Below are 27,929 nucleotides of genomic sequence, written 5' to 3' on the forward strand. Positions count from 1 at the left end.
GTATGTGTTTTAGTAATTAGCATACTGAATATACTCATGAATCAGGGAAGATTATTATCACTAAAAGTAAAATTTCCTCATTTCTCACAACTCTAAGTCTCCTCTGAAAAGATGGTAAAGGGAAAAAAATTGAAGGTCTTTTTTTTTTTTTTTTTTTTTTTTTTTTTTTTTTTGAGGCTGGGGTTAAGTGACTTGCCCAGGGTCACACAGTTAGGAAGTGTTAAATGTCTGAGACCAGATTTGAACTCGGGTCCTCCTGAATTCAAGGCTGGTGCTCTATCCACTGCGCCACCTAGCTGCCCCTGGAGGTCTTCACATAAAAGAAGTAACAATTGCACAATATTTTAAAAATAAGCTTTTTTATTATTCTAAATACACTGGCAGTGCTAACATCTGCATGATCAATTCGCTGACAATATCTTTAATTACAATACAATGAAAATAAGTCTCATTCTTACAAGGAAGGAAAATACAGGACATATGAAAGTCTACATTCATATCAAAGCAGTTTCACAATATAGTTTTCCATTTAAGAAAATAAGAATTTACATATTTATAAAATGAAATATAATCAAAATATCCATTCTGTGCTGTTATACTTTTTTGCAACTAACTTGAATGACTAAAAATATTAAATATCTTTATTTTTTTGATGAAATACCTGCTTAATAAAGAGTGCTGAAGTAACTGCACCTCATATTCTGAAAGCACATTAGTGCCAGATCTTTAAAGTCCATTATTTACAATATAATTTTTAAAGGAATCTTAGTTAATACAAAATACCAGCTCTTTAATAAGAAAACCACTATGAAAGCAGACATTTTAAAGTGAGGATCTATGAATGAATGAATGAAATAGCATTTAGTAAACACTTATTATCTAAAACTGTCCTCACCATGGATGTCTTGTATGCAAAAGTGAGATTGTCTTGGCTTTCAAAGAATTCACATTCTAACTGGGGAAGAGACAATCCATCAAAAGAAAGCTGCAGTGGGAATGCGAAGGTCGAAAGTCGGGAAAACCTAAGAGACTGAGCAGGGGAGGTGGCAAGGCCCAGCTGGTCCGAAAGTGACAGTAGCAGGTTAGACACAGTGGGGGCATCAGAAGAGTGTAGATGCAAAGAAGAGGGAAGATCAGAAGGAAGGGGAGAGAACATGGATTACTGAGCACCTACTATGTGCCAGGCATCCTTGGGAAGCACTTTACAACTATAACCTTCGGAGGTACTGATAGCCTGGATTGTAAAGCCCAGAAGGGAGAGAAGTATGATTTCTATCTCAATGAAATCATGTGAGTATTAAAGTACTCTAAATGGATTTGGAGGGACCATCCCAGGTAAATTCAAGGCCTCTGTGGAGGAGGTAAGGAGGGAAGAGAGGAGGAGGAGGGTCATCCCAGAGGTGGCAGATCTCTTTCTCACCTGCTCATGTAAGTAGAACAATTTTAATGGAATTTACTTATGTAGATTGTTGTAAGAACATCATTGGTCTTCTACTAAGGTATAACTAAAATAAAAACTGCTAAATTTACAACCTGAACCAAATTATGAAGGCTATTGTAGCCTAGAAGGATGAATTTTCTTATATTTTGATATGAATGCCTCAGTTCTTCCAAGGCTAACTTTGTGGCATTCCATCTGCACCAAGGTGCCAAAAAGTGGCCTTTTGCCCAAACATTCTTGTCTGTGATCTTGAAATAAAGATGACACATTTTCTTGAATTCCATTTTTTTCTTCATCATTCACATTCTTTACAAATTTGAATTCATTTGTGTTGTCCTTACTGGAATTGCACATGATGTTACTTTCCTTATAATCTTGTAGGTACCTGTGGAGGTTTTCACTAAGCAATAATACAATAGTCCCTCCAACACAAAGGACTCTGCAACAAGAAAATATAATTGGTATGAACAGTTTATTCTTATTTGGATACATACAACTGAGAAGACTACATATATGTACTTTCAAGTTAAAATTTAATTTTATCAATCTAAATTCTAGTAGTTAATTAGTAAGATCTTCTATAATGTGTACCATTAAAAAAATGACCAAATTCATCATCATGAAATTCACACTAATTATTTATTTTCACTCTATAGAAAAGACAAGCCAAATAATTAACTTACAGTCATATCCCAATAAATGCAAGTACAAAGAACAAAATAAGTCACATGATTCTAAAACACTATTATGGATGAAAGGGGACAGGATAGTAGCATTAATTTAATTCTTGAGTCTCTCCAATCTGGCTTCCAACCTCATCATTCAACTGAAGCCACTTTCACCAGAGTTACCAGTGATCTCTTAATTTGTCAAATCTAATGGTTTTTGTCTCTGTTCTCATTCCCCCTGACCTCTCTACATCCTCAGGCACTGTTGGTAGTCACTTTCTGTCCTCAATACTCTCTTCTCTCTAGGTTTTTGTTACACTGTTCAGTCCCCCGTCTCCCATTATTACTAGGATGTGGCAATATTCTCCTTATTCTCCCTCACCCTATATACCCAATCAGTTGGCAAATCTTAGTGTTTCTACCTTGAATATCTTTTTGCTTCTGACCCCTTTTCTCTGTTTACACAGAGCCCCTTTCACTTCACCTAGATTACTGCAATTGCTTCCTAATTGCTTTTTTCCAGCTCAATTTTCTCACTAGCCTAGCCTAACCGCTCTAACATGGCCAGTGATTTTCCTTAGGAGCAGAACTTACCCGGGACTCCCTGTAGCATCACATACATGCTCTATGTGCTGCTTAGTTTCTATCTCTGCTTCCTGGCCCTGTCTCTTTATCCCCGTGGGTAACGGATCCTCCAGCTCCCATCTCTGGGTCTTTGTGCTGGCAACCCCACCCCCACCCCCCAACCTCTTCTTCACCTGCACTTCAGGGAATCCTTTCAAAGACATCTCTCAAGAACCACCCTCTGCATGAAATCATTCTCAATTCCCTCTTCTCTACCCCTAGGATGCTAGGATAACTCCAATCTACCTCATATTTAACTATTTTGTATTTTTTTCTTTACTCTACTCTTTATTCTTATTCTCTATTTTTTATAACATAACTTGCCATCTTCCCCATTTGAATTTTTTTTTCCCCCTGAGGCTGGGGTTAAGTGACTTGCCCAGGGTCACACAGCTAGGAGGTGTTAAGTGTCTGAGACCAAATTTGAACTTGGGTTCTCCCGAATTCAGGCTGGTGCTCGATCCACCACTGCGCCACCTAGCTGCCCCCTTCCCCATTTGAATTTAAGTTCCTTGTCAGCAGGAACTATTTTATTCATTGCATCTGTATTCCAGCACAGAGTTCCCCACATTGGTTGCTCTGTTGTTCAGCTATGTCTCACTCTATGTGAACCCACAGACATTACCATTTGGGGGTTTTCTTTGCAAAGATACTGGAGGGATTTGTATTTCCTTATCCAAGGACACACAGCTTTACTGATTGTGACTGAGGCTAAATTTGAATTCAGATTTTCCTGAGTTCAGGCTCAGTTCTCTCTCCACTGGGACACCTAGTTTTAGTTAGAACATGTTTAACTTTGAAATTCTAGAAAATGGCTATGGCTGACTCAGACTCAACCCATAAAATAATAGTTAAATAAAAAGAACTAGAGATCACTTTGCTATATATCTCATTAAGTGGTATATATTAAAATAATCATGAAGTCTAAACAATGTCTCTACATTATACTTGCCTTTCCATTTCATGAAGAATGCTTTTTATGTCTTTTCCTAGTTTAAATTTTTTCCCAAATGGAACATCGGAAATAATAACATCAACACTTTCAGAAAGTAATGGCAATTCTGAAAAAATAAAAAGAATTAAATTATTAGACACAATTGTTTATTTAGAATTCAAGCAAAAATAAAATGAAAACTTCAAAGAATAGATTTTTTTCCTCCTGAACCTTATGCAATGAAAATTGGTGTTTATGACATTGTAGAAGGGAAAGATTCTTAAGTGATTCCAGAATCATCAAAGAAAAATGATTACTGAATATGATATTTATATAGTTTCTGATAGAAATTATATGAATTGTGGGCAGAGAGGGAAGGGCAATTATGTCATTTTGGAATATATGAGATAGGGGAGAGTAAAGACATATTTCTTCCTCCTTTCCTAACTCTAGAATATTGCATTTACTACTAGGCATAACATAACATAATATAAAAATAGAAAGGATCAACAAAATAAGATAACAAAATGAAAAAATATAATATGAGAAGTGCCAAAGTTTAGAATGAATTAAGACTGAGGGGGAAAGCTTAGGGCATTAAATAGTTTTTGTTTTGTTTTTAAGCTATATTAGGGAAGAAAAGACAATAAAAGAAAGGCTAAGACTGTTGTTTGGGAAGGATAAAATGATGACAATGGATGAATGAGCAAGAAGATGCTACTCAATTATAATTTTGTTTTTGTTTTCTCTGTCAAGGCGAATGCCTAGAAAGGACAAACAAATATGAGTAATGGGAAGGTTATAACTGAGATAATTAAGAGAATTCCTTGCTGTGTAGGATGAATTCAATGACTGGGTCCTATTAAAAAATAATAAGTAAAATTATGATTGTTGAGCTGTTGCCAGTGATCTCTGAAAGATTACAAAAAACAAATACCACAAGATTGGAAAATAGCAAATATTTTAATTTTCTTAGAAAGAGTGTATACAAAATATGGGCCAGTAACCCTGATTTTAATTACTGGTAAAATTCTATAGCATTTCACTTAAAGGGATGATTATTGTTTACCTTTTAATCCCCAAAGTCTAATATAATACTTGATGATTGTAGCACAGTGAGTGATATCTTGGTACTCAGCATTAACTAGTTCCAGAAGGCACAAGTACAAAAATAACCAGTATCCAATGAAGTTTTTCCATAAAGAAGACATCTCCAGTCTGCAGCCTAACTATTCCTCCTCACCTAATTCCCGAAAGGGGCACATGGGGCTTCCAGCTTTGGAGAAACAAGGCAGCCTAGCCCTGCCCCTCCTGGCTCTTCCCTTCTTAAATCAATTCACTTTCTAAGAGGAACTTAGACCTTTATACCCTTCCCCAATCACTTTGTCTAAGATTCCTTTGGGGGGGGGTTGTCCCTGGATGGGGAGGCAGAAGCTATGATCCTGTGCCTCCCACTACCACTGCCACTGCCTCCTCCGAATATGGGCCACTACTGTTCCACCAAGACAACAATTAAGTGTGACTACAAGTGCTGGAGCACTTTTTTCTCTTTGAAATGCATCAAATAAGTGAATTCCATGAGTTTTGAAGCAGATACGTGCTGAGGTACCACTGTACTTAATAACTTCTTTCTGACTGATTGATCAGTGAAATATTTGAAGGGTTTTCACGTGGAAGATGGATTACATTGGTCCTATTTGGCCTTAGAGGGCAGATCTAGAAGTCAATGGAAAAAGTCTGAGGGACAGATTTCAGCTTGGGGAAAAAAAAAAAAACTTTTCTCACAATCAGAATGATTAAAAAATGGATGAAATGTCATGAGATACTGAGTTCCTCCTCACTGTGGGGATTCTTGGTAAAATTCAGGTTGAACTAGATGGTCTCTGAAACTCTTTCCAACTTAGACTTTGTGATTTTGGTTCAACAAGGTAAAAGGTTCCACAGAGAAAGAATTCTAAAACATGCTGTATTAGCTTTTAAAGCATGAACACTAGGTTTCTATTGTATTATCTTTCCCATTCTACAATAGTCCAACTTTGAGCTCACCTTCCCAGATGAGTATAGCTTGTCTCTAAACAGAATCTTGATGACTCTTCCATCTCATTCTATTCAACTCAACAAAAGTGAATAAGAGAGGAGAATTTAAACCTGTTTCTATGTCCTACTTAAGATTCTAGATGCCCAAGTCAGAAATTTGAGTAAAAGGAAAAATAATGAGTTTAAGGACTGGTGCTTAGGTATCAATGTTTATCTTAAGATAGAAGTGAATAAGGTTATTACTTTATTCAACAACTGCTTAAATCTCTGAGTACCTGAACCCATAAAATGCAGAGCATAAAGAAATCTTTCAAAATAGAAAGTGTTTTGATTGTGAGGTCATAAATCACCTGTTCTGGATAATACAAAGTTTGCCTGTAGTTAAGGAGATACAATCTTTGAACAGAAACACAGTCCAATATATAAACTTGTAGATAAGTAAGAAGCATAAGCTGAGTGCATAAAACTGCTGGGAAACAACAGGATCTATAAACTGTTAAGTGTCAAACAAATAAGTAAAAAATGTCTTCTCCTTCCCATGACTTCAGGATGATTCAGAGATAGGAAAAACATTTACATTTCGGAACCATGATACATGGGGTGTGGGGAAAGGCACTTCATTTTTGTCTCTCTCTCAAATGAGGAGGCTAGCTAACTTTTGGAGATTAAGGCTTCTGATGAATGTCTGGGCTCACCTTCATTCATTCAATACTCAAAATTCAACAAGTATATTTGAAGCACTATCAGGTGCAGAATGTGATGAAGACAGAAAAGGCTTAGAATCTTCAAAAGCTTACACTCTAATTAAGAAAATAAGATATGTACAAGTGGAAATATTTTAACACAAACAGAATATAAGGGATGAAGAGGCAGAAAATGATTCTAGAGTTTAAATGAAGGAAAAAAAATGGATGGGGGAGGGAGATTCAGGGGAGGTTTTATGGTGCTAACAGAATGACAGAATCTCAGAACTGAAGGGACATTAGAGATCATCTCTGGAAGATCTCTACCAAAAGAGGAGGGAAGCAATTACCTCCCAAGACATTTTTAAGATATGTACTGGTAAATTTCTTATCTTTTATAATGAGTTTTGCCTTATTGCAACTTCTTTTCACTGCTATTGCTAATGGTCTTCTAATTAATTGTTTTCTCTGTCTCAATTCTCTCACTAATCCAGTCCATTCTATTCAGCCAACTACTAAAGAGAAAAATGGGAAGTTATTAAGTTTTATTATAAAGCCTCTGGAATAGTGCTTGATCTGAGAGTTGATTAGTGCATGAGTCTTTCAAAGATTCTTGTCTTTATAATATTGTTATCATTATATAAATTCTTTTCCTGGTGCTATTTACTCTGCAAGAGTTTATAACAACTCTTCTAAAACTATTCCTTCATCATTTCTTGTAACACAAATGGTATGCTATTATTTTCATATATCGTAACTTGTTTGGCTGTTTCCCATTTGATGGGTACTTCCATTTCTTTGCTACTACAATATAGAATGTAAGCTCCTTCAGAATAACAATTGTTTCATTCTCTATACTTCTATCACCAGCAAAAAGCAGATTGCTAGGAACATATTAGGCACTTAATGGGGATTTGTTTGTTGACTGAATCATTGATTATTCCTAGCCTGCTTTCTAGTGCCAAAAAAAGGTATGAAAAATGAAATAGTCAAAGATAAACTAAGGTTTATAACATAGAAGGCTGAGTGAATAATGGTGTAATAGACAGAAATAGTAAAATCAGTGGGAAGAGCAGATTGAGTGGGAAAGATAATGAGTTTCACTTGAGATGCCCTGCTTTTGATGGGCCAAAGGAATACCCACATGAATGGAGTGAACTGCCAGAGATGCAGGTCTGGAAGTCTAAGAAGTCAGGGTAAAGGATTGAGCTTTGGAAGCCATCTGCAGAGAAGCAGCAATTTATTGTGATGGGAATAAACTAGCAAATGAGAGTATAATGAGAGAAGAGATAAGACAGCTAAGGACAGACCCATGGGGAACAAACCCATTAATTAACCCAGCTCAATGAGCTGGTAAAGAAAAAAGAGAAAACAGTTGTCAGTAACAACTGATCTGGGCCATAAAGGATGACAGGTAAAATTTCAAAAGGTAGAAATGAGAAAGGAGAGAATAAGACAAGGAAGTTAAGGTATGAGGAACAGAAAAAACCAAAAACCAAAAACCAAAAAATCAAGGCCTGATATTTGGAATGATTACTAGCATTTACATAGCATTTTAAGTTTTACAAATCTCTTTAGTTAGTGTTTGAGGCAAGATTGGGACTCAGCTCTAACTCCAAGTCCAGTGCTATCACTGTGTCACCTCGCTCTTTTTCTGGAATGTGGCTGGGAGACAACAGCTATTTAGAATCTGAAATTGACACTAAGACTAGAGTTAATCTTTAAGTTTAAATGATGACACCTGATTTTTCCCCTTCCAATATGCAATGTTTGCAAATTTATTTTTTTATATCACTGAAATATTCTATAGATGTGAAAGGAAGAAGGATCATTTGATTTTTAAAAAGAAATTTAATAGTTTATAGATCCTAAGCCTAAATTAATGTTGTCTATCTTTCTAGTTAATGAATAAACTGAGTAAGTATACTCGATTGGTTGCAATATAGATTATGTAAAGGGAAGTATTGTGAGATAAGATTGTCAAGGTGACATGCAGAAATTTACTAAGGAATTTGCATATTTAGGATTTTTAGAGCTGGAAGAGGGACATTAGGGAGAGATTCAGAAAAAGTAGTTTCAGGTCTCTGGACCAGAGGTCCCAGATCTGTTAAATCTACCTTCAATGCCCTTTCTAGTTCTCAAAATTTCAAGTACATAAATTTCTTTAGTAAAGCTCTTCATCAAGGGCTTTCCACATGCCAGGAAGTCTCAGGGGTTTGGGTTTTATCCTCTCCCAAGAGGCTTTCCTTGACAGAGGAGGTTAAACTTGAAGCCAATCCAAGCCACCAAAACCCCACCTGTTTTCCTGTTTACTTATTTAACCCCCAATATAGGTAAGCCCTAATCACTCTATTAGAGCTTAGAAACTACGAAAAAATTATATCTTTAATCCGTTAAACATCAAGAAATATATCAGTAAAAGCCTTCTCCTCCTTTTCATGATGAATAGATATTTCAGTGATAGAAAAGAATTGTAAATTTTGAAACCTTATTGTATCTTGGAGGAAAAAAAAATCAAATTTTTCTATGACTAATTCATTAGTAACTGGGGTGTCAACTTCAAGTGCCAAATTCTTTCTTTCTTTCTATCTTTCTATGTTTCTTTCTTTCTTTCTTTCTTTCTTTCTTTCTTTCTTTCTTTCTTTCTTTCTTTCTTTCTTTCTTTCTTTCTTTCTTTCTCTCTCTCTCTCTCTTCTTTCTCTCTCTCTCTCTCTCTCTCTCTCTCTATATATATATATATATATATATATATATATATATATCTACTAAACTGTCTTCAGTTCGTTTCATATTTTCCTAAAAACAGTAGACATCAAATCATCTAAGATACTACATAAAGTTGAAGGCAGATCTAGCTCCTTTGATCACTCAATTAGGACTTATCAAGCAGCAGAATTCTGGGAGAACATAAGTGACTCCTATTTTGTCCTGCATTTGTTATTTTTCTTCCTGTGTGATGCCTCTTTGACACAAATGTCTCCTTCAATACCTTCCAAAAAGATAACAACAACAACAACAAAAAAAAATCAGAGGATTTCAATAGTTCAAAGAAGTAATTTCTTTTCTTTACCTAATAAGGCCCAAAATGTAACAGGCCCTTAACAAATACTTATTGACTAAGAAGGTACAGTTCTTTCTGCCTACTATAAATGGCTCTGCTAACAGGGACACATTTTTTCCTCAGTAATAATTCAAGTTTCCTCTTTCTGTTTTAATATATACCTTCTCATGTCTACATGACTCTTTTGCTACTCTCTCTCTAGGTTGTGTAGTTCAGGAGAAAATACATTCACACAGTCATCTCCAGAACTGTAAGACACAAATGTAGTACCTACTGATGATACATATGTGAATGCATAACCTGTAGTTGACTTGTCCTATCTGTAGTCTATGTTGGCTTATTTGGGGAGTAGCAGGCAAGGACCTCAAACAATCTTGTGACAAGTACTTGCTCTGTGCTAAGGATTGAAAAACAAAGGTGAAACATTCATTTTTGCTGTAGTTGACTTTTAAAAAAAATTACTTTTGTAGTTTTCACTTTTCCCACTAGTGTTAGTACAAGTTGTATTTCTTGTATTTCTTAGAGGAGGTGAGGGAGGGAATTGTAGATATGGGATTCAGCCACAGAAAATGCAAGGTAAGAAAGCTGTAGACTATGTAGATCTAGTAGACAGAGAAGATCTATTTATGTTGAGGAGATCAATCATGAATGTATTTCTGTGCCAATATACTGCAATTCTCATTCCTGTGTATTTTGTGCCACTTTGTTTTGTAGATTCAGAGAAAGGAGGGCAAAAGTCAATGAACAGAAATCATAGTCTCATGTCACTACCTGTGTGCTGGACAGCCCCATCTGGAGGACAAAAGCTTAAACACACTAACAACCAAAACCCAACAGTCTAAGGTGTTCATAAATGAAAAAGATTGTTTTGTGGATCAGAGAACAATGTGAAGCCTCCTCAAGTCATTTCATTTGATCCTTATTCAAAGCAGGAATTTTGTCTAAAAGGTGCCTGAGAAGTTGTTTGGCTTTTTTGTTTGAAAGACCTCTAATTATGGAAAATTCACTAATGCTGGAGGAATCCCATTCCATTTTTGACAGCTCTTAAAAGAGTAATAACAATAATAATAACAGTAATAACAATAAGTATTTATATAGCATTTTAAGGTTTTCAAACCATTTAAATAGTATTAATTCATTTTATCCTCACAACAACCATGGGAAGTAGGTGATGCTACTAGTATTCACATTTTCCAGATGAAGAAATTGGGGCTGAGTTTAAGTGTCTTGCCCTCAGTTACATAGCTAATAATTATTTGAGGCAGGATATGAAATCACTTCTCTCTGATTCCAGGCCCAACATAATATCTGGCTGTCTTTAACTGTTAAGACATTTTTACTTATACTGCATCACAATCCATTTCCCTGTAATTTACATTTAGTGGTGTTAGTTCATTTTACTGGGGTTTGATAGAGAAAGCTTAATCATTTTTCTACATGGAGATCCTTCAAGTATTTAAAGACAGTTATCATGTCCTTTTAAAATCTTTTCTTCTCTCTTAAATGATTCTCAAATTAACATACCTAAACTAAATCTCTGTATTGCCTATTTCTGAGTCCCCTCAGAGTCCCAAGAATCTGCCTCCCCATGGGGTCCAGTCCATCAATTTCCTTTTTAAAAATGTTTTGTCCCGCACTGGACAAAATACCTACAATGTAGTTTGACCAGGGAAAATTACTCTACCACTATAAAATTATCATTTGTTTGGTTGTCACATCACAATGATTCATACTGAGCTTGCGAACCACTAAAAGCCCTATTATTTTTTTACATAAATTATTTTCCAAACTATTCTCTTCCCATCTTGTATTTTTATAGGTGATTTTTAGAAATTCAAGCACAGAACTTTGCATTCATATCTATTAAATTTTGTTTTTACCTTCCAGTCTTTCACAATGTTTTTGGATCATGATTTCATCAGCTAGTGTATTAGCAATCTCTCTTTGCTTTGTGTCATCCATAAAATTAATAAGCATGCATATGATCTATGGCTTTATTCAAGTCACTGATTAAAATGATCAAAAGAGAAGGGTGAGGTAGTAAATTCTTCATTACTGGAAGTGTTTCAGCTGAGGCTGAAAAAAAACCAGTCAGGGATATTGCTTAACAGAATTTGACCTGAGGTGTGAGGCTGATTTAGATGAACTCTATGGGCTCTTCCAACACAAAGATTCTGTAAGACCTCATCTCTAGTTCTGTTACTCTAAGTTACTTTTTTACTGATAAACTTGAATATGCAACTGCTTTGGTAATTTATTTTTACCATAGAACTATCAAGAGAGGGAAAAAAAGATTAAATACACAAAATGTGCTAAAGTTATTGGAAGGACCAAAGAAGAACTAGAAAACATTATGAAATACAAAATGGATAATTTTGATTATATTAAATTTAAAAAGTTTTTATACCAAAAATCCAACGCAGGCAAGATTACAAGGGAAGCAGAAAACTGGAAAAAAACTTTTACATATAATGTTTCTGATAAAGGCTTCATTTCCAAAATATACAGAGAATTGACTCAAATTTATAAGAATACAAGCCATTCTCCAATTGATAAATGTTTAAGGATACAAGACAGTCAATTTTCAGATGAAGAAATTAAAGTCATTTTTAGTCATAGGAAAAAAATTGCTCTAAATCACTACTGATTAGAGAAATGCAAATTAAGACAACTCTGAGGTACCAATTCATACCTCTCAAATTGGCTAATGACAGAAAAAGTTGTGAACTGAACCAATCACTCTAGAGAGCAATTTGGAACTATGCTCAAAGGACTATCAAACTGCATACCCTTTGATCCAGCAATGTCTCTACTGGTTCTGTATTATAAAGAGATTATTAAAAAAAAGGGGAAAGAGCTCACATGTGCAAAAATGTTTGTAGCAACCCTTTTTGTAAGTGGCAAGGAACTGGAAACTGAGTAGCGGCCCATCAACTGGAGAATGGCTGAATAGGTTATATTTGTGAATGTAATGGAATATTATTATTCTGTAAAAAAATGATCAGCAGGATAATTTCAGAAAAGTCTAGAGAGACTTACATGAACTGATGCTGAGTGAAGTGGGTAAAACCAAAAGAATATTATACACAGCAACAAGAAGATTATGTGATGATCAACTGTGATAGATGTGACTCTTTTCAACAATGAAATGATGCAGATGATGCAGACTTGTGATGGAGAGAGCCATCTGCATCCAGAGAGAGGACTGTGGAGATTGAATATGGATTATAACATAGGATTTTCACCTTTTTTTGTTATTGTTTGCTTGCTTGTGTTTTTCTTTCTCATTTTTCCCCCCTTTTGATCTGATTTCTCTCATGCAGTATGATAAATGTGGAAATATGTTTAGAAGAGTTACACATGTTTATTACTTGCCATTTAAGGGAGGAAGAATATGGGGAGAGAGGGCGAAAAATTTGGAACACAAGGTTTCGCAAGGATGAATGTTAAAAACTATCTTTGCACGTATTTTGAAAAATAAAAAGCTACTATTATAAAAATAAATTTATTGGAAGATATTAAATTGTTCTTTTGTTTTCTTTTTAAAATCTATTCTAAGTGATATGTGATTTTAAGAAAATTTTAAAATTCATTCAATGTATTTTCAAACAGGCTTGGCCATATTTAAGGGGCCTTAGATTACTCTTCTGAATGAATATGTAGGAAAAATTGCTGATTATTTGAATGACACTTCCCAAGAATTAATCACCTGAAGAATATTATAATCTCTTTTCTCTTAATCACTACAATCACTGAGGTGAACTAAGCATAAATTCCACTAATACAATGCTTTTGAATCCCTAAGAAATATGCTTTTTGAATTACATATAGAAAATCAATTTTGCTTTATAATATCCTGACACCAAAAATGCACTTAGCTATGTCATAATTCTCATTACATTTGCATTTGGAATAGCTTACCTGTTACAGAGAACTTAAGCAATTCTATTCTGTCCATGAGACTAGCAGATTTCAGATTGTCAGAAGCACCCAGTAACTGTGAGTCACTTACATCAGCACCCAAATAATAGGCATTCTATGAAGAAAAACAGATTTTGAAGAATAAGTAAAATTATGAAATATTCTGCTTATCTAAGTAAGTCTATTTCCATTTTCTTAAATGACAAAAGAGCAAAATCTATGTTTAGCAATATTTAGGATGCTTCAAAAAAAAACCCTGATGTTAATGCAAAAAAAAAAAATTCATTATGATGTGTTAATGGTACAGTTAACAATATATTATAAAAACTCCATTGGTCAAATAGGATATCTGACAGAAAGGGAAATCAAGTCACAAAGGGTATCATGGCACCTTCAAGAACACAGTATGCCACAATAATTTTCTTTTCTTTTTTAATAGGGTTGTTAGAATGATACATCAAAAATGTAGTGGGAGGTCTAAACCAGATTAAAATGTAGTTGGGAAATATTTAACTAAATGATGTTATGGCCAGAACTCTGAACTTGAAACAAGGATTCTTAGAAGGTATTAGCTAAGTGGAATTGACGAGACAATGGTTGTCTAGTTTAGCACAGTGCTTAATAGTTCTCTAAGTTCAGTATCATTGATTTAATCTTACAACAAATAATGGTTTCCTAGTGATATAATGATTGGTTTATACTCATTGTAAAGCATATAAGCTGGGAGCTTCATCTACATTCATTCAGAGGCAGAGGCAGAGAAGACAAGAGAACTGGAGGCAGAAGCTTAAGCTCTCAGAGGGAAGGAGAGAGAAATTCATTTTCACCTTTGATGGCAGGCTCTCCTCCTACATTCCTCCACTGAGACCAAGGCTAGTCTGAAAGGCTCTCCAGAAAGCTGCCCAGCCTCAGGAAGGAGATAATAAAGAATCTGGAATTTAACACTTTTGCTGAAACAAAGCTGCTTCCCAGAGACCCCAAGAAAACGGAACCAAGAACATTACAAAATAAAAATAATACAGTGGAACAAAGGTCATGTTATTATGTGGTTTTATAAGTCAATATGGGGCTGTAGGGATCTTCATGCAGGGGTTAGGGGTCCTGATTCTATTTGAATTTGAAACTACTGCTACAGATAACAATCTACCTAGACTTAGTAAATTGTCAGACAAAATCTCTCAATCTGTTCTTGTGGACAGGATGATAGCAGACTTGGCAGTAGACTGGTACAATTAAAGGAGATTCAGAACTGATTGAATGACCAGACCTGAAGACCAGTCATAAATAGTCAGCCTTAGAAGAGGCTCTAGTGAAAGGGGTTTCTGGAGGGCTTAAGGTATCCTTATCAATCATTTGGGGAAAGCCAATGAGATAATGCTTATCAAATTTGCACATGACATAAGGCTAGGATAGGTATATATACCAAACTGTGCACCAATGTCAAAGTCTAAAAATGTAAAAATGAATCAAAAAGTAACATGTCTGAAAAAAGGGTGGAAGATTTTGGTGAAGGGGAATTGTTTTGGGGAAACTTCTATGAAGTCAGGGGGCCTGAGATCCATTTCTCACTCTGCCACTTACTACCTGGGTAACTTTGGCCCAGTGATCTTCCCTCTTTGGGGCTTATTTTTTCATTAAGAAAAAAAAAAAAGGCTAGACAAAATCAGGCATTCTTCACTTGGGGTCAGTGAGGTAGATTTTAAAAAAGTACATACATACGCACACATATGTATATCTCAAACAATTAAAATATGCTGGAGCCACAAATAGAATTGAATAGGATTTATCAGTAGTTACAATAAAAGACTACAATATGGATAATATATTCAAACAAACTAAAAAACTAGGACTGTGGCAAGATGCTTTCTGTGTTCTCATCTAGTCAGACCTCATTTGGGGTACTGTGTTCAGTTTGGGCACCATATTTTAGGAAGGACATTGAAAAGCTACAAAGAGTTAACAGGAGGTGGACCAGGAAGGTGAAAAGCTATGAGATAATGCTATAATACTACTGGCTACATCAACCAAAGTTTGACCTTGATAAGACAACTCAATCCATCTTCCACTCAATTGCCAAAGTGATATTCTTAAAGCACAGGTGTGACCATGTTACTTGCCTGCTCACTAAGCTCTAGTGGCTCCTTATTACTTTTAAAACCAAACATGAATTCCACTACTGGGTATTAAAGCCCTTTATAACCTGGTTCCAATTTACCTTTTCACCAACTGTCCCCTGTGACTAGGGCATACACCTTCTTCACTTTACCTCTTAGAATATTTACTTTCTTTCAAAACTCAATTCTGACATCATTTCCTGCATATGATCTTTCCTCATTCCCCAGGTGCTACTGTCTTTTCTTTAAATAATTTTGCAGTTATTTTGGGGCACATTACTTCCCCTTCTAGAATGTAAGTTAGCAGATAGCAGGAGTCATTTCTTTTTTCTTTTGTGCCTCCATTGCCTAGCATAGCTCTTGTACATAATGGCCATTTCAAATATGATCGTTATCTTCAAGTATTGTCATGTGGAAAAAAAAAAGTGCACTGATGCTACTATTACTGATGTAAGCATATTTTCCTATAATATTATAAACTCCTTGAAGTAAGGAACACATACACGTATACACACACACACACACACACACACACACACACACACAATCTAGAATAATAGTACTTTTCACTAAGTGCTTAGCAAAGGTTTGCTAAAATGAATTTTTGAAGCATTTGTACATTTTTCTAAAATAGTAAAAGAAACAGATAATTTAATCATTTAATGCATTATATTTATGCCTTGCTTCCATAAGAACTCATTACCTGTTATTGCACTGTAATAGGTTCCATAAAAAGTATAAGAGAAGTAAAATACAGTACCTGCCTGAGACCCATAATTGAATTAGAGACAAGTTATATATATGCAAAACAACCAAAGCAGAATTGGAAAGTAACATATACATAACATAAGCTTAAAATAATGTGGCATGTAATCATTTTTCTACAGCAAATTTATCTAATTTTTTATTAGTTTATTTGTAGATAATATTCATTTTAGTTTGTATTTTCTCTGTAGGGAAGGCGAAATATCTTAAGAATGACAATGTTATGGCTATGAGCTACAAGTGTGGAGTGAGTAGAGCTGGATTCAATTCTTGCACTTCTGCGAAGAATTATGTGTCACCTCGGGAAGTCCAGTGAAGCTCTTTGGTGATAAGCTTCCTCTTCTTTACAGTGAAGGTGTTAGACTAAATGACCTTATTCTAAATTTTTTTTAAAAATGAAGAATTTACCTATACCTAATTGAGGACTGGTTACATAGAATTGTATTCATGTAAATGTCCCTGTAATGGACAGAGAGCTGGTCTGAGAGTTAGTCAGGCCTATGTTTGAGTCCTTTCTTTAACACACATGCTATGTGAAGTTGAGCCAATCACTTAACTTTTCTGTGGCCTTTTCTAGTCAAAACCCTGCTTAGCTTTAGAACTTACAGGCCATTCTTTGGCAGCTTCCAACAGAATCGTTCCAAGTCCACACATTGGATCCAAAACGACTGCACCAGTCTGCAGAAAGAAAAGCTGATTAATGGATGACAGTCATGGCAGAGAAATACCCACGTTTATAACTCCTGTGGCAGTACACAGACAGATACAGTGCAGATAGAAATTAACTTTGGGGAAAAGCACTACCAATGAGAGGAACCAGGAAAGGCCTCAGATGGGTAAGGGGCATTCCCCTAAGCTTTGAAGGGAGCCACAGACTCTAGTGGTAGAAGTAAGAAAAGAGGACATTTCAACCACAGGGAATAATCTGTGCAAAAGTGCAGAGGAGATGGGCTGTTGTGCACCATAGCCAGTGGACCATTCTGAGTGGAATGGAGCTCACATGGACATTTCTGTGTGTGCACGCATGTGGGCAATAAAGTGAAATAAGTCCATATATCACCTAAAGCTAGACTACAGAGAGTTCTAGGAGGCAACAAGGCAGTGCGATGGATAGAGTGCTGAGCCTGGAGATAGGAGGACCTGAATTCAAGTCCTGTCTCAGATACTTTCTAGCTGTCTGATCCTGTGCAAGTGGCTTAAAGTCTGCCTGCCTCAGTTTTCTCAGTTGTAAAATAGGGATAATCAGAGCATCTCCCTTGCAGGGTTGTTGTGAGGATCAAATGAGGTTATGTTTGGGGAAACTAAGGCAAATTAAATGAATTAATCAAGTAAGTAGTTAAATGAATTAATCAAGTAAGAAGGCCCAGTGGGGCTGGGTAAGAAAATGTAGTGGACCCAGTCAGCACCATAGAGTGCCTTCTCTGAAGGTATTCAGCAGCACAAAGAGATGAAGGAAAAAATGAAAGAGGGAAGGAAATAATCTAGGACTGGTTAGTGAAAAGAGAATATTTCTTTTTATGCCAGGAAATTAGAGGAACAGAATATAGGATTTCAGATACTAAATATTCATGTTTTTGATAAATATTAGATGATATGAGAAAGTCTGAAATTATCTTTACTTTTGCCGATTCCAGGAATGAATATTCTGAGTGAGTTTGCTAAAATTTACGACTTAAAATACTTCTTACCTAGGGGACAGAGATGAGAACCAACGTGGTGAATTTTATTTCCCCATTAAGTATATTTTTTGTGTCCACTTTTGAAATTTTTAATTTTCAAATCAAAAGCAAATTTACAACGATGACGTTTTTCCTTACATTGATTTCAGCAAGAGATGCCATGGTCCAAGCTATAGTCGAACGAAGTCCGGCCACCTTGATGTAAGCTCTGCTTGCCAAAGGAAGCCTACCAAAAATTTGGTCACAGGGTTAACAAGATTAGGTGCCAAATGAATACACATTAATGAAAATGTGAAGTAAGGAAAAGTAATGTGTTCTCATATGTTCAGACATATAATAAAATACTGTTTAAGACAGTATGCTGTTACTAGTTTTATAATATACATACATTTGTTACATGGAAGAATTAGTCTTGAAGCATTCTAGATAGCTGAGTTTTCTAGCCAACTGGAATTAATGAGATAGGCAAAATAGAAGAGTAAAGGAATATTAAACTAGGAATTGGTATTCCTGGTTTTTTGTTCCAAAATAGCCACTTACTAGCCACTGAGCCCTGAATGTTCACATGCCTTTTCTGCAGATAAGTTCATTCCCCTGTTCATATAATATTGAGGCCACTTCTAAAGATCTCAATGACTTTCAAGATCTCCAATGAGGCTCAGAAAATCATAGACTTAGGTTAAGAGCTGGAATTTGAATCAGACTTCTGACTCCCAACAGAGTTCTCCTACCTTACCCCTGCAAGGAAGACCCCCACTCCTCCTGAGATTGATGAGCATGAAGAAAGTCTTTTCTTCTATCAAACCTGATTTTGCCTCTGAAAATTCAACCCACAATTCCTCCACTAGCCTTTAGGCCTGAGCACACAATTTAGACTTGCCCCTCTTGCAAGGGGCAGCTCTACAAAGCCTTGAAGCCAGTCATTTATTGTGTCTCCTACAAAGTCTCTCCTAAAGGCTAACTACCTGAGGGTCACTATTTGGGGTCAGCCATTTGACTAGTTCGGTTTGACCAGTTGCACTGTCATCTCTCTTCCATCCATCTACCTTTTCCCCAGAGTTCTACCCTCTAAGACACAGTCCCCTGGCCTTCTTTGACAGTTCTAAACTCTTATCATTCTCTCCCTCAACCTCATGTCTTTGCTACTGGATGTTCCCCCTGCTGCTGATGTTCTCCCTCTTCATCTCTGAACCTCATAGACTCCCTAATTTCCTTCAAAGCTTAGTTTTAAGTGTTGCTTTCTCAATGGAGACTTTCCTGATCCCCCAGGAAACTTGGTCTTCACCTTTATTTATTTTGGATGTATTTCTATATGTTCACGTCATTCTACTGATAGAATGTAAGCTTCTGGAGGGCAGTGATGGGTTCATTTTTGTTTTGAGGGCTTAGCATGGTGCCTGGTATATAGCATGTTTTTAAAAATGCTTGTTTCTTGCTTGACTTATTCTTGACAAAGTCATTCTGGCTCTCTTTAGTCACTGTCTCCTTTTCTAGATTTTCACTAATACTCCTTTAATAATGAATTTTAGAATGCTGCTAGGTATAAAATGTCTAACCACAGAGTTAGCTATTATTATTATTATCATAATTATAATTTTAAAATGAAGTCTGAGGCAGAATTTAAACTCAGGCCTTCCTAATTCGGAGTCCAGTCTCCTATAAACTGTGCTAGCAAGCTATAAAATACTTTATAAAGAGAGTGATAAAGTAATAATGTTGCTACATATAATACTGAATGTGATATTACATTACCTCACAAAGTTTTACAAAGTCCTGCACAAATCTAAGACATTTTTTCTTTCAATAAACTCTATTCTTAAAATTTTAAATTTTTTGGAGGAAATCCTTCTAGAGTTATACATTTTCCTGTCTTCCTATAGAGCATATGCTGCACCTAATTTGACCTTTTCTGGATAACTCAGTGCGATAATTATGACAATATGATACTTCCTGTTCTCAGAAGAACTGAAACATCTGGCTGAATGAGCACTGAACACTAGGAGTTGCTTTGAAACTTGATTTTTTTTCTTTTTTCTTTTAAAGTGCTGGGTGCAACAAGTTGTTTACATTTTTCTCATAAAGACAAATGAAGGCTATGGAACCCTACAGCTTTAAGGTATAACATGGATTTCTGCAAAACAAATTCACGAACCCAGGGCTATGCAGTAATTGCCCAAATGAAACTCACTGCCTAGAAAAAGCATCATTTTCTCTTCTCACTGTCATCAGTGTCGGCTGAATTATCAGCATTTAAAAACTGAGCTATATTTTTGTATCACTAAGATGAATGACCAAAACTACTTGCTTGTCAGTTTTAATTCATTCTTGTACTTCACTTTACAATAACTTTGTTGACTTGATGTGAAAAAATAATCCTCACTATTTCAACAATTTGTGCAAGATTGTTTTGGGAAGGATTTATTATAATGTTCATTAATTTTTCATTGGAAGAAAAAGATAATTCTGTAACTACAGACACTAGGATACAATTTGCTCCAAGCTTTTCTTAAGGTTAGGATTCAAAAAAGGGAAGAAATTGGATTACATAAACTATAGACCAGTGAGTTGGATATCTGCCCATGGTTAGTAACTGGGAACTTTTATAAAAGAAAATGGTCATCCCTGGGAGTTGCATGTTTTAACAAAGTGTGCTATCTCTTTTCTCTTTTAAATGAGTTGTTACAACATTGATGCTGATAATATACTTTATTGATTTAAATATAAGCTATAATTGAACATGGGTACTAATACCCAAAATGAAATATTTTAGAGAAAAATATATACAGCAGCAAATAAAACACATATAAGGTTAGTGAATAAAAATCATATACTTACTAGAAAAAATATAAAATTAGTGAAGGGCAAAGGAGTCTTGAAACTGCTCAAAGTGGGCCCAAGGGAAGGAGTGCTGGCAAGAAGCAGGTACTACTGTTGGCAAATGCAGAGGACCTCACTGAAGTAAGGAATGTTTTTGAAAAGATTTGTTGTTGTTATTGTTCAGTTGTGTCTGACTCTTTAACACCCCCCCCCTTTTTTTTTTTTTTTTTTTGCAGGAGGGGAAGGGAAGGAGAAATTTCTTGGCAAAAATCTTGGGCCAATACACTGTTTCCTTCTCTAGTAGATCAGGCAAACAGAGGTTAAGTACCTTACCCAAGGTCACACAGTTAGTGATGCTTGAAGCTGAATTCAAATTCAGATCTTTCCGACAGGGACAGGGAGACAAAAACACAAAGGGAGCATCAGTGTAAATTTCTGTCTGGTTTTCTATAAGTTTGCTTTGGGGGAAAAACATGAGGCCTATATTAAGACCAGTGAAGCCATGTGACTTGACTGAATTAAAAATATCTGGGAGCGCTGAATGACTATTTGCTGTAGATACTGTAGACAGACTTCATCCGCCAGGAAGGAGCCTGAATTAGATCCCCAGTCTCAAACTGTACCCTGACCTGAGGTCTATCCTGTGGCCTAGTTTTTCTGATCAAATGTGAATGAACAAAGCTTTGTGAAGAGAAGCAAAGATTTAGAGAGCAGTGGTCAAAATGGACAGGCTCTTATAAATTGAGACAAACATGAAATGTGAGTTTGAGAATATTGGATTTCATGTAGTTATTGTATTGAAAAGAAACATAAAGACAGAAGGGACCTCAGAAGTCCCCTTTCTATAACATATTCAGAAAGACATCATTTGGCTTCTACTTGATCTTGTTGGGTTAAAAGAAACTTAGTACCCAGTTAATTTCTTAAAAGTTCTACATTTTGGAAATTCTTCTAAGCACTGGGCCTCCTGGGAACTTCTGTCCTCGTGGTCTTATTTCTCTCACTGCTGCCATATACATCTTATCCCTTCTGCTATATGACACTCCTTAGATATACTGAATGCAGCCATAACAGTCTTCCAAGTTCTCTCCCCAGTTATCAATCTGCATGTGACTTGATTTAGGAATATCTTTATTATTCTGGTCTCAGTTCTTTGGAAAAAATGTACCCTATTAATATCCTAAAAAGTGGTGCTTCCAATGGAATCCAGTGCTCCAGGTAATAATCTGACAAATACACATAGATGACCACCTTTCTGGTTCCAAACATTATGCTTTTATTAATGTGGCTGAAGACTGCAGAGATTCTTTTGGCAGTCAAAGCATATAGCTAAGTGTGGGAAGAAGCAAAATTTAAAAATGCATCTTTGATATTAGAAGACTGTTCTATATGGTACCCGTGAAATAAAAATTCTCACTACATATTTCTGCAACAATATCTCATATTCTTTATAACTCTTTAATGCAAAAGTTGAATCATGGAGTAGCAGTTGGAGGCACGGTAAAAATATTCTACAATACTGATCCCAGTTTCTCTGGACACATTCTATAATTGCCCAGTAACAGAAAAGTTGTTCACTCTTAAAGAAAGCCTGATTCTGCAGCTGCTGCTGAAGCCATCAGCCTCCTCATACTTTTCAGAGATGGAACACAACTACTTATATCCACTCCTGACTTTTTTACTCTAGTGGTGTCATGTACAATACAATATAAATAATTTGAATAATTTTCCATAACTGCAGTTGGAATTATTATTATCTTTATTTACATTTATACGAACATGGCAGTATTCTACTGTATAACAAAGAAAAATTATATTTAGATTTTCTAAAGAATTGGAATTTTTCTCCACATCTTTCCAAAAAATTATAATGCATAAGATTTGGCAATAAGTGCTAATGGCCCCAACAACTACATTGTATAGTCAATTTTTAATAAAAACTTGCTATCTCTATAAGTAAACTCTTATGCACATATGCTTTTCTAATTCAGCTTGAGTTTACAATTTTCCAAATTAATAATAATATAAAATACTTTAGACATTATATATAATTTGTCAATGTCATCAATGTAATTCATAGTTCTACTGTCCAAATTTTTATGCTCTAAAATAACAGACAATAATAACTATATATTCCCAGAGTATTTTAAAGGCATACAAAGCACAAATATCAAACCTCAATATCATCTAATATCAAATTAGTCTCCTTTGCTACAAAGTACATGGAGTTATTAACTTTAAAAAGATGCTGAACTTAGAAAATCCTGAAGCATAAAAATATAAGGATCTACCTGAAAATAGGAATCCCCACCACGGAGTAAGTGTCATTTAGATGTACAAATATCTGAAAGAGCAAACACAGAAATAAGATTAAAAAACAGAACTTCACTCTTAGGGCTTCTGAATAGCAACCTGAATGTTTAGCTTTGTGTGCATGAGACCTATATTTTAAGAGGAAAGTCTCAGATATTTAGGGCTATATGGTATAATGAAAACATCTTATTCACAGTTTTTTTTTTTCCTTTAAGCAAAAGTTTCTGTTAAATTATATATCTATTTTATAGGTAAAAAGTTAAAGCTGTTAGAAATTTATATATTAGTGTAGATGGGAACAATTCAATATGACAAATATTTAATAGGTGCCTATTGAAAGCTAGGTAGGTACCTGGAACATAAAGACAAATGGATCTGGTTCTCAAGAAGCTCACATTTTAATTGAATAGAGGATACACACAGAAAGTTTTCATTTTCCAATGTAATGTAGTTGTTATGTACAAAATAGAGATATAGGCAAATGTTCAATCACTGTAAACTGGATTAGGGACAGCTTTACAGCTGAAATAGCTAGTATAAAGTCCATTCCAGAAAGTTGAAAGGATGGAAATAGCAGAAGTAAAAGCATCGAGACAGAAGAAAATAAAGTAAAAACAAAAGGAATGGAGATTCATTTTGTTTTGTTGGAATAGAGTATGTGAAGGTGAATTGTATTAGATAAAGCTAGGAAGGCAGTAAGATTCCATATAGAGCATTTTCAGTACTAGGTTCAGCAGCAACTATTTCTCTTGTTAAGTAATATAGAACCACTGAAGGTAATTTAGTAAGAGAGTGATATGATTAGAATATGTAAGTTATATACATAGTGTGAAGTTATATGCATTCCCAAGACTCAACAAATGTTTAGTGAATGAATTTGGGGTACTTGGGGACTCAGGAATGATCTACTTGGAGGAGTTCTCTGCAAAACTCAGGTGTACAATCTTAAATAAGAGGTCCTGCAAGGCTATGGGCTAAAATAGCTCCTCAGTGCCTGCCACAGGCTCATGTAGTCCTCAGAACTTTCTGAGGTTTCTCCATACCTGCTGGATAATCAACAATCTATTTGAAACTCAATGGGTACAACTTTTTTTTTTTTTATTTTTTTTTATTTTTTTAATCAATCAGCTTCCTTTTATCCTTAACCTATTCTTATCATACTCTGTTTATGCTCTATTTCAGATATGATGTGGATAATTTACTCATCTTTCTACTCCTTTCGCTCCTCCCTTCCAAATGTGACCAAACAGGATTCTTCTTTCTATAACCAATAGCCTACACCCTGGCTTGATACAAAGAACATGTTTTCAGTTGGGTGAGACATCACTTCATTTTTAACTGGGCGTGTCAAGTAAATAACTCTTTGGATTAATGAAACATTATAAAGTTACCTAACTGTGGCCATTTTATTTGATGCTGTCAGAACAATAATAAAAGGGTTTTCTTATAGGTAACTTTTCTTAATGCCTATTGGGGGTGGTGAATACTCCAAATGGACTCTATTTTGTCACTGTGAACAAACAGATTAAGTCTATATTTTGTTGAGAAACTTTTTACAATGCAAACCACCAAAGTTAACCACATTCTCTATTACTAATGAAAACAACTTTCTGCTTCTGCATAGCTATGCTCTTAAAAAAAAAAATCCTAAAATAGAGAAAATAAAATTATACACTACTCAACAGTGTCAGTTTAAAAATAAAGTTTTAAATGTATTAATATTTTTTTAAAAATGTTCATTACCTCTAAACTGGGGTTTCTTAAATCTGCTTTCCAACCAAACTCTTTTATAAGAGCAATTCCAATTACTCTTCCCACCTCCTGGAAAAGTAACAGTTAAGGAAAAGATTAAACTATTAAGAATGAAGATTTTAGCTTAAAGATATAGTCAAAAACTAATGGGATGTATAAGAAAGGTTGGAATATGAGATGAAAACATAATGCCAAAACATTTCCTATAAGAGTTGCATTAACACAGAAACACACACACTCAGGTACTCAATGCAAGTGCTATATCTAACAAGCCATAATCAAAATTATTTTGTCTACCTAACAACTTGATCATTTGATGAATTCATCTGCAGCTTTTACAATTCCTTCAAAAAATGATTTTAAAAGGGATACTTCCTTTAACCAGCACCGAAATACAGACCCTTACAAAGCTTTAATTTTGATGTAATAGCTTTGTCTTTTGACTTGGTAGAAAGTTGTGTACACAAGGCAGCACCATTCACAGAAAAAAATTTTCATAGATCAGAGATTTTATGATTCTCAGTTGTAAATGACCTGGAGGTCATATCTACCTTCCTCAATTGATATGTTAAGAGGCTGGGGCATGAATAGATCCTAAAAGGCCAAAATTGCCCAGGAAGTCATAGAAATGGAATTCTGTTTCCAAATCTCTTCCTCTTTCCACTACAGAATACAAAAAGGAATGGTGATTTTCCTGGGGAAAGAATGGTGGTGGCGGCATGCAGGGCTACAATGAGAGCTATACTGGAATCAGAGAACCTGGGTTCCAATCCCAGGTTGGCTGTTCTCCACCTTCAGGTCCTAGGGAAGATCTTTGAAGCTCTTGGGGTCACATTTTTTTTTTTTTTTCATCTGGAAACGAGAGGGTTAAACAAGGTGATCTCCAAGGCTCCTTCTAATTCTAAATTTCTGGTCTTTTCTGTACTGAGTTTGATTCTGAATACATGAAAAACTAAATCACAGGACAGCCAATCTGATAACTCTGGATGTCTAAAAAATTGATGGGAGTCAGCCACATGCCTGGTTCAGCTCCAGTCATTTGTGTCTCTTATGAATGGAGTTGAAATCCTGGATTGGTGCTGCCATGTGTCCAGTTTCATGGTTATAAATGTACAACGTTATCTGGTTGCCTCCTAAGGTTCCAAACTATGACACTTTTAAGGAGCCAAGGTATGGAGAAGGACACTGTTTTGTGTCTTATCAGTAGTCTTATTAGATAGCAAATAGTTAACATTGGCCACATCATTTAGTTTTAAGGCCCAGGCAGCAGAGCATTATTGACCAGGTGGCTTCAGGTTCTGACAACACAAACTCCAGTGTATATATTCCATCCTAATTACAACAACTGAGAAAAATGTCCAAAAGGCCTTTAAAGAATCACATTAATGGGAGGAAACTAGTTCATTTAAAAGATGATGCAAAGTGCTTTTCCTGTCATCAATGTAATAATACAACAATAAGTAGCATTTTATAAGTTTGCAAAATATTTTTCATGTTATACCTCATTATATCCTCATCACAATTGTGTTATTAACCCATTTTAGAGATGAAGAAACTGAAGTTGTGAGAACTTAAGTGACTTACTTGCCTCAGATCCAAACGGCAAGGAAGTATCTGAGGTAGCATTTGAATTCAGATTATTTTGCCTCTAAATTCAGTGCTTTATCTAGCAGCTAAATTATTGTAGAAATAATTTGTCTTGTATAAATAATACAACTTTTCAGCAGAAAATTGTTAATAGTAATTAAGAGTGGGCATTTTATTGAAAAGAGGAAGAAGATTATTAGAATGGAGGTTTGGATTGGGGAGGAAGCTAAAGGAGAAGAATTGCTAGGAAAGTAGTTCAGAAGATACTCCTAGGGGAAAATCCACTCAGCAGGTGGAAGTCAGTTAGACTTTAAGATGCCTGTGCTATTAATAGTTGTTCAATACAATCTGAAATGGTGTCTGTCTGCCAGAGATCTTGGTCCTGTTTCTGAGGAAACAGAAGGTCTAACACTTTTATTCAGCTATTTCCTCCCTGGCCTTTCAAACAGATGGGACACAATGCCTCAAAAGACTCAATCCTTTCATTTGTGAACTAAGATCCTTGAGAACTGGGAGACTTCTAGACTGACAGCTGAGTGCTTCATGTGGCTCATTCTATCAGATCAGGACAGCTCAGCCATGCTTCCATCACCTGACAAATTGCCTTTCTTATATCCTTCTCCTCCCTACATTCCATAATCCACATGCCTGCAATCACAATTAATCCTAGTTTAATAGGTAAATCAATCTATATTTCTGGGGGTGGCGCAGTGGATAGAGCACCAGCCCTGAATTCAGGAGGACCCAAGTTCAAATCTGGTCTCAGACACTTAATACTTCCTAGCTGTATGACCCTGGGCAAGTCACTCAACCCCATCCTCAGGGGGGGAAAAATCTATACTTCTACCATTCTACTCAGTATTTTAGGGATTTTTTCCCCCCTATTGGAGGATGAGCTCTTTGAGGGCAGGCGCTATCTTCTCTTTTGTATTTGTCTCTCAGAATTTGGTACAGTACTTGGCTCATAGAAAATGCTTAATAAATGCTACTTTTCATTCATTCAAACTTCATAATTTAATTTTTCTTCAAAAAGGAAGCTTTTGGGGGAAGGAATAAGGAAGAAAAGGAATACCTACCTCTGTAGTAAATATTTTTCCAATTGTTCCACTACACCGACAAGAAACTCTGAAAGTAAGTTTGTCCTGGTGATGTTCAACTTTCTTTTCCCCATCATATTTTGACTTTTCTTCTTGAATATTTTCTTTTTCAGTTATTAGATCTTTTTGCTCTTGTAAAGAGTCATTTTTTTGCTTTTCCAGCTGACATTCTGTATCTCCTGGTATCGTGAGTGTTTGTTCTATTTTAAATTTCTTAGTAATGATATTTTCATTTTCTTCTGTCTTTCTTTTGGGGGGTTTAGATACTTCAGATGTAAGTTTTTCTTCCAGTTCAAGAACACTTTTCCAAATTGAAACAGCATGTATCCAACACATGGGATCCCCAGTTATAAGTCTTTGAATTTCATTAAGTGTTTTTCCTAAATAAATACAAATGTCTTATTTTAACTTATATTCACACATTAAAGACAGCATA

The 27,929-nt window shown here is 35.4% G+C and overlaps 2 protein-coding genes across 4 annotated transcripts in view; one reads left to right on the top strand and one right to left on the bottom strand.

The window, feature by feature from the left end:
• The window catches only part of TMEM178A (transmembrane protein 178A), a 107,540-nt gene extending 94,587 nt beyond the window's left edge, over window positions 1-12,953 (top strand). The window contains exon 4 of the mRNA XM_074286657.1: window positions 10,163-12,953. Coding sequence (XP_074142758.1) covers window positions 10,163-10,290 — 128 coding nt within the window. The 3' untranslated portion in view covers window positions 10,291-12,953. The remainder of the gene's footprint in view (window positions 1-10,162) is intronic.
• THUMPD2 (THUMP domain 2 tRNA and snRNA guanosine methyltransferase) overlaps window positions 343-27,929 on the bottom strand; it is a 42,990-nt gene continuing 15,403 nt past the window's right edge. For all 3 annotated transcript variants that reach the window (XM_074286653.1, XM_074286655.1, XM_074286654.1), the window contains 8 exons: window positions 27,473-27,873; window positions 24,801-24,878; window positions 23,036-23,088; window positions 18,066-18,153; window positions 16,855-16,926; window positions 13,370-13,484; window positions 3,686-3,794; window positions 343-1,880 (listed from right to left, as the gene is read on the bottom strand). In XM_074286653.1, coding sequence (XP_074142754.1) covers window positions 1,553-1,880; window positions 3,686-3,794; window positions 13,370-13,484; window positions 16,855-16,926; window positions 18,066-18,153; window positions 23,036-23,088; window positions 24,801-24,878; window positions 27,473-27,873 — 1,244 coding nt within the window. In that variant the 3' untranslated portion in view covers window positions 343-1,552. The remainder of the gene's footprint in view (window positions 1,881-3,685; window positions 3,795-13,369; window positions 13,485-16,854; window positions 16,927-18,065; window positions 18,154-23,035; window positions 23,089-24,800; window positions 24,879-27,472; window positions 27,874-27,929) is intronic.

This window comes from Sminthopsis crassicaudata, chromosome 2 (genome assembly GCF_048593235.1).
Source record: "Sminthopsis crassicaudata isolate SCR6 chromosome 2, ASM4859323v1, whole genome shotgun sequence".
Taxonomy (NCBI): Eukaryota; Metazoa; Chordata; class Mammalia; order Dasyuromorphia; family Dasyuridae; genus Sminthopsis; species Sminthopsis crassicaudata.